The sequence below is a fragment of the Macrobrachium rosenbergii genome, unplaced genomic scaffold, assembly GCF_040412425.1.
Source record: "Macrobrachium rosenbergii isolate ZJJX-2024 unplaced genomic scaffold, ASM4041242v1 13869, whole genome shotgun sequence".
Taxonomy (NCBI): domain Eukaryota; kingdom Metazoa; phylum Arthropoda; class Malacostraca; order Decapoda; family Palaemonidae; genus Macrobrachium; species Macrobrachium rosenbergii.
Window position 1 is genome coordinate 305,484 of NW_027100717.1, and position 7,529 is coordinate 313,012.

General features: G+C 38.4%; 1 protein-coding gene across 1 annotated transcript; it reads right to left on the reverse strand.

The window, feature by feature from the left end:
• Position 1: 1 nt before the first annotated feature.
• Positions 2-727, reverse strand: LOC136837825 (protein FAM200C-like). The gene has a single exon (XM_067102723.1). It carries the CDS (start codon positions 725-727, stop codon positions 2-4), a length of 726 nt encoding a protein of 241 aa, XP_066958824.1.
• Between the last annotated feature and the right edge of the window lie 6,802 nt (positions 728-7,529).

The window sequence follows — 7,529 nt, forward strand, 5'->3', positions numbered from 1 at the left end:
GTCACAGGCAGGCTAGTGCTCTGAAGAGGGGCCACCGAGATGAACTGGCATTCCAGTCTCTCGGGGTAAAGGATCCCGTGCGGACCGGCCGCTTTTTCTGGAGATCTGTCTTGTGCTGCAAATCACGAAATATTGCCACTTCTTCACGTAGTTCATAAAGTCGGCCAAGCATGTTCCCCTTCGATAGCCACTGTACGTTTGTATGGAAAAGCAAGGCCTCATGTTCAGATTCCATATCCTTACACAACAGTGTGAAGAGACGACTGTTCAAGGATCCAGCTTTGATAAAGTTGACTAACTTAATGGCCACGTTCAGGACATCGCTCATTTCAGCAGGTAAAGTCCTGGATGCTAAGGCTTCTCGATGAAGTATGCAGTGTGTCCCTACAGCGGATGGATTTTTTTCTTTCACCCTTGTTATGAACCCAGACTGCAGACCAAGCATGGCTGGAGCCCCATCAGTACACACCCCTACCAGCGACTCCCACGAAAGATGATTTTCTTGAAAGAATTTTGATACATCTTGAAAAATATCTGCTGTTGTTGTACAACCTTCCATGGGGTGGCAGAAGAGCATTTCTTCTTTAACTCTGTTACCTGACACGAAACGAGCATACATCAGTAGCTGACAACACTGAGCGATGTCAGTCGTTTCGTCACACTGAATAGCACATACAGGAGAAGCTCTTACTTGGTCGAAAATTTGCTCTTTGATTTCTTGAGACATTTCATCGATCCTTCTCTTGACTGTATCGTTTGACAGAGAAATTTGGGAGAGCTTGTTTGCACTATCTTTCCCAGAACGAGTTCTGCTACACAGAGTAAGCTTGGTTTTATGAGAGACTCTCCAATGTTATGGCTCTTCTTGCTTTTTTGCAATCAACAAGGCAATTTCATAGGAAGCCTCAACAACCTTTTGAAGTCTGTTGATGAAATGCTCCACTGCCGTCCAGCTTAGCTTGCTTCAAGGAATGCCTTTTAGTTTCAAAGAAAGCCCTGGGTTTGTTAGCTAGAGCAGGATGTGTTGTCTTCAAGTGGCGTTCCAAGCGTGAGGGCTGCATTCCATCATTGCTCAGGTCTTGAAACATATCACACACTGGGGGGACCTCTGTATCCCCTTATGGAAGGACACGAATCCAAATCGAATATATTCTTCAAGATACTTCCGCTTCTTTGCACTCATTGTGATTTTATAAAAGTGCAGTGAACAACGCAAATCTGGGAACAAAATATAAGGCCCGTGTCAGTTAAGATAAACATCACCACATGATCATAAACACCACAACTTGCACAACATGATGATAATCGCAACCGCGTGATCAGTAAATAAACACGTGATCATAACATAATCATTATCAAATACCATACGATCATAAACACCACACGAATACTAACAAACATCCCAACACGGTCATAAGCACTACTAGGCTACAAACCATAGATCATAAACATCATAGAATGATGATAATAGAAACATAGTCACAAACACGGTCACATGATTATTATCAAACACCACATGAATGCTAAATAATAACAACAATAACACAGAATAATAAAAAGCATTTAATAATAAGAGACCTGTAACAACCATTCATTACTTGAAAGAGAACACTCACTAATACACAGAGAAAGCATTCATTATCACTCAATAAGAAGATATTCATTAATGATAAAATAAAAATACAATTATTTACTTATGTAGGTCTTTATAATTCCACTGCCAGATGTGCGATACATACTGTTAAGAACAATCCAGTAACAACATGCAGAGAAAAATTAAAGAAAGAGAAAAGACGATCAGTAATAAGAAGCAGATTTTGAATAGTAAAATAGAGGAAACAGAAATACTGTTCGGCGTGTCGTCGTCTACAACAGTTAAATAAATATTAAACATGTTTATCATAAAAAAAAATGAGCGCGATTATGAATACTGCTTTTACCATAACCCAATAAAGCACCACCAGTTTCTGATAAAATACCAACGGAAATCAAAACTTGTGAGTAACGAATTGAGCAACACATGCGTTCACACGACAGTTTATCACTGTATTAAATAAAACAACTATGTCTAAACATACCTCAACGGGCTCAACGGAAGAACTGTGAAAGATGTAAGAAATTACCACAGACAAGTGTGGAGGGGAGGCGACTGACTGACTGGACTTGCGATGGGCCGGCCGCCGGTAACCATAAGGACATTTAAATTCAATAATTACAGAAAATGGTTAGCCTGGTAGACTTGCAGAGTATAGAAAACTGTAGTTAAAACTGTAAAGGCGATAGTTTTGTATTTTATTTGTTATAATAATTATAGTAGATGGGCCCAATGATCTTGGATAAATGGAATACAGAGTGGGGACGGTTGTGTATTAACCGATTTTTTATAATAAAGATAAATGTCTACTTTTTTTTTTCCGGACCCGCGCCCCCCAGAGAAATTACCCACGCCCTCTAGTGGGGCGCGCCCCCGGTTGAGAACCACTGCGCTAAAGTGAGGAGGCAATCGTAAGATAAAAAAGAGGAAGCAAGATAAAAACCAGAATAGTGGAAACACGACGGGATGAAAAGAGGGAGATATAATATATCCTATTATAATTGTCGCAACAAAAAAGGAAGTAAAACAAACGAAAAGAAAAAGTAGAAACATGAAAGAAATAAAGAGAAAAACAGAGAGATGAGGGTAAGAGAAAGGTCTTTTGCAGATCAAGATGCATAAAATGAAGTAAAAAAAAAAAAAGTGAAAAAGGAACTTTCAAAGAAAAGACTTGCGTTAACGATGGAGAATGAAAAACTAAAAATAAAATAAACAAACACACACAAAAAGCAACAACAAAGGACCTGTTGTTTGCGTCCGTGGTTACTCCGATAGGCGAGGGGAAAAAAGAATTAAAAAGGCAATAATGGCAGCCCTACGAACGCCGCCCGTCACGGCTTCTGTCTGTCTGTCTGTCTCAACTTTCGTGTAAATAGGGACCCCGTTAATTCCATCTTAACTTCACAGCGCCCGTAAGAGGGAGGCATTATTTCGCCTGAATAATGACATTGATATATTTGTTGACGGTGTTGATTTTTAATTGTTTGTAAAAGGAAACTACTGAGATGGCTATTTGTCTGTCCGTCCTGCACTGTTTCTGTCTGTCCGCCCTCCCTCACATCTTAAAAACAACTGAGGAGGCTAGAGGGCTGCAAATTGACATGTTGATCATCCACCCTCCAATCATCAAGCATACCAAATTGCAGCCCTCTCGCCTCAGCACTTTTGATTTTATTTAATGTTAAAGTTAGCCATGATCGTCCGTCTGGCAACGCTATAGGACAGGCTAATTTCCGCAGCTGAAAGTTCATACAGCAATATACCTATACGGAAAACTCGACTGCGTCGAAGAAACTTCGGCCCATTTTTTTTTTTTATTCTTGCTTCTATCACTTTCTCACGCCAACCCAGAAGTGTCTTTCAACAGCCACCTACTGTATTTAACTAGTGATCGGAGATCGTCGACAGGCTCTAGAATACCAGACTGACGACATATAACTAAATTACACCGCAAAATTGGTCAAAATGGCAAGCAAACACCGAGTCCTTCCAAAGATTGACGTCAGACTGGACATTTAAAGCAAGATTTAACAAGAATGAAGTCACAGTAAATTGGTCAAACTGGATATGCAAGCTAGAATGACGTCTAAATGAAGTACGACTGGCTAATCAAGTAACACTGACGTCACAACAGGTTAATCAAACAGGACACTGAAGCAAGAATGACTCACAACAAAACTGATCTAGCAGACTAATAAATGAAAGTCTCGGCATATGACAGCCACTGAATAAAATCCTATTTTGATTCCTCAGCCGTTTTGCCATTTCAGCAAAATAACCTCCAACTTCATAACTGTTAAGCCCTTTTACTACTACCACCTCGATTCTCGTCAATGTGACAAGACAATTACGAAACGTCTCTCCTTGTGGTTTATTATCCGCTTGTCAAACATCAATTGAGTTTCTCTGCAGCGTTTACTTGGATATAAAACTGTCGCTTTGTTCGCCTTGCCACTGGTGAGTCATTGACACTTATACCCACTTGATTAGCTTGACAGTGATGTTCACTGAGTAAATCATATTTCTTGATTGACTGTCAAGGTTATGACTGGCCACTCACTAAAACGTCCTTTTTGAATTGACCTGAGGCGACCAGCACTGACTGAACCATGCCTTTCATTATAAACACCATCAGTGATCATCGCCCACAGGCTACAATTTCTCTTCTCCTCTGACTGTCTGTGTGTGTGTGTAAAGTTTAGTCATTCACCAAAATGGCCCCCTTAGACTCCCCCCCCTTGCCTTCCAGTGACCTACACTGAACTAACAGTGACAGCCTTTGATTAAAATGTCCACCTTCCCCCATCTTTGATTTGTTCTACCACCACGATGAGTGACTAACTAAAAAGGGCCCTTTGATTCGCCCTGAGCAGACTAAAAAGGCAGCTCGACGCCGCGGAACCAATCTGGCGGCTGCGTGTGATGATGACCCGACCAAAACAAAATCGTCGTTTTCCTCTTTAAATGGATTATCATCGAGACGTCAACGCGGCGTGGACTAATGGATCAAATCATAAACACGTCCGAGAACGACTTGCGGATTCATTAGACCGAACGAGTCGAAATTATGGCACGGGGTACGGCATGGGGCCAAATTTGGCAGTGCGGTGGGTGTTTCTGCAGGTGAACATGACGGCGAGTTCGATTATTGTTTTGGGGAGGCGTTCATTCAGGTGTGATCCGGATATGAACCCTCCGACTTTATTTGGGAAATCGTCTTAAGTAAGTTTTCAGCACCTCTCTCTGTTCGTTCACGCGCTTACAACCCCTCACTGGGTTTTACTTTTACGTCAAAAGAGCTAAATATTCAAGGAATTTGGTTTCTCTCTCTCTCTCTCTCTCTCTCTCTCTCTCTCTCTCTCTCTCTCTCTCTCTCTCTCTCCACATGTACAAAGGTTAAATCTTGACAATTTAGTACTGATTATTGTGCACCTAAAGGAAACTGCGTTGGAGGCCATAAAAAGAAATTATATATATATATATATATATATATATATATATATATATATATATATATATATATATATATATATATACGCACACACATGAAAATAACGAGAGAAACTGATAGAAACCCGTATAATTATTTCTGATAAATACAAAGCACAGATCAGAAAGATAATCTTAAGTAACCAAATGAAAGAGGTCCTATATCCTTAAATTATAAACCTAATACATTTAATTAAGACGTATGGACGAAAATTAGCAAAACCAGATGGTTAGTTAAATAAGGAATAACTACATGCAAAATCAGACAAAAGCTCACGGTAATAATTAATATATAAAAACTTATGGATGGAAAAAATTATTGGCGGTTATAAAAAAAAATCAACGAACCAAAAATATAAAAATCGAATTGACGAAAACAAAAATTTTTCTAAATGACCAACCAGCAAGTGAACGCATGAGAGGACTGCAGAAAACACGAAGCCGAAAAAAAAACACAGACATTAACAACAGACGTAATGCCGGCCAATTTCGACGACAACCACGGCAGGAGAAGAGACGATGGCCGGGCAATATGAGAGACCGCTTCCGAAATCATCTACAACAAAAAGTTGTCCTATTGCGAACTGACGACATCTCAACGTGACCGTTTACACCGGATTTTCTTTTTCTTTTTTTTTCGACGGCCACTGCGAACCACTTGGGTACTTTTTATGATTTGAAACAGCGACTGCGGGTGGTGGGGTTAACACCCCAACCTGAATGTAACATGAACAGCAGAAACACCAAGAATAAATCACAGGAAGTATGATACTCCGTACAATAGTTTTTCAAACTGAGCATTAAAGCAAACAAGACTAAAACTGACGTTTTGTCGACTAAGGCAGACGATGGAAAAGGGCCAAATCACTGAAAACGCCATCTTGCCTCCCTCCACAAATACTATGCAGACAAAAAAAAAAGGAATAATTAAAGAAGACTAAAAACCTCTTGGGTGAAAGCCTTAACAGGCAGCAAGGGCAAAATGAAACTCCTGAAGGAAGGATGGTGTACATCAAAAGCATGCTACTGTAGGACCCTGCTAAAATAAGTCATATTAATAAAAAGAAAAAGTCTTTTCTGAAAAACGACTTTCAAAAGGAGTAGAAGTTGAAATCAAATATGGGGAACAATTCAATATTGTTATTAGGATTATTTTGCCCAGTGTACATCAATCTTTATAAAATAAGAGGCCGAAAAGTCACAATCTTATTTAGTTGAGTCATGTTCTACACAACAATAACCTCATGATTAACAAAGAAGCAAAAAGGAAGAAGAAAGTAATAGAAATTAAAAGATGGGTTAAATTAGCCACGATACCAAAAAGAACAGACTCCTAAATTAGGTAAGAATAAAGATTAAGAATGATCAAACGAAAGACGCAATGAATCACTGCTAAGTGACGAACCACGCCCAACTAAATGCGATGTAATCACATAACCCCCATCAGTTATTGAACAGGTGACAGTTTATTACTGAAGGCAATCATGACCTGTGGCGGAAGGAGGGAGTGCAATGCGCTCCTACGTGGATGAAACAAATACCCTCTGTCATACTACTGTCATCAGCGGCGAAATTATATTCTCAACTGGAACGCAAACGAGATATTAGAAACAAGTTTATAAATCACTGACTCACTAGCGAAGAATGCTTAAAGTTCAGAAATACATTTGCTGTTGGTATATATTAATAGATAGACCGTATGTAAAAAGTTGGTGTTAGAATGTGATTTCACTTTGATCACATGTCATTAAATTACTATTACCATTTATTACTAAGACCCTGTTTTTTATTGAATATGCATATATGCACACTCATGCATAAATTATAAAACATGCGCCATTATAATATACATGTATATATATATATATATATATATATATATATATATATATATAATATATATATATATATATATTATAATGTATATATATATGTTATATAAATATGGTAATATAACGCCGTATTATGTATGAGGCTAGGGCTGAGTGGTATAGCTATGGCCTTAAGAAATGGTGGTGAGGCTGGGGACCTCATTCAATGATATTGGTTGAGAACTGGAAGGCTGTTTTTTTCTTTAAATCAAAAGCTTCATGAAACACCAAAGGGGAGTTGAATCATTCGATATGCAAGGCAAAGCAAAGCAAAGCAAGGAAAGCAAAACGGTCTCTGCAAAACGTTTTTCAGAGAAGAAGCGGATATATACGTGGGAAGCAAAGTTTGGGATGCACTAGAAGGGACAGTCGGCTCCATTTCTATAATAAAGAACCGAAGTTTTCTACACAGGCAATTCTTCAATGACTGAATAAATTTCTTCTTCTTAAAACCACTCTAACAAAAAAAAACTATATATATATATATATATATATATATATATATATATATATATATATATATATATATATATATATATACATATATACATAATTATATACACATATAGCCTATA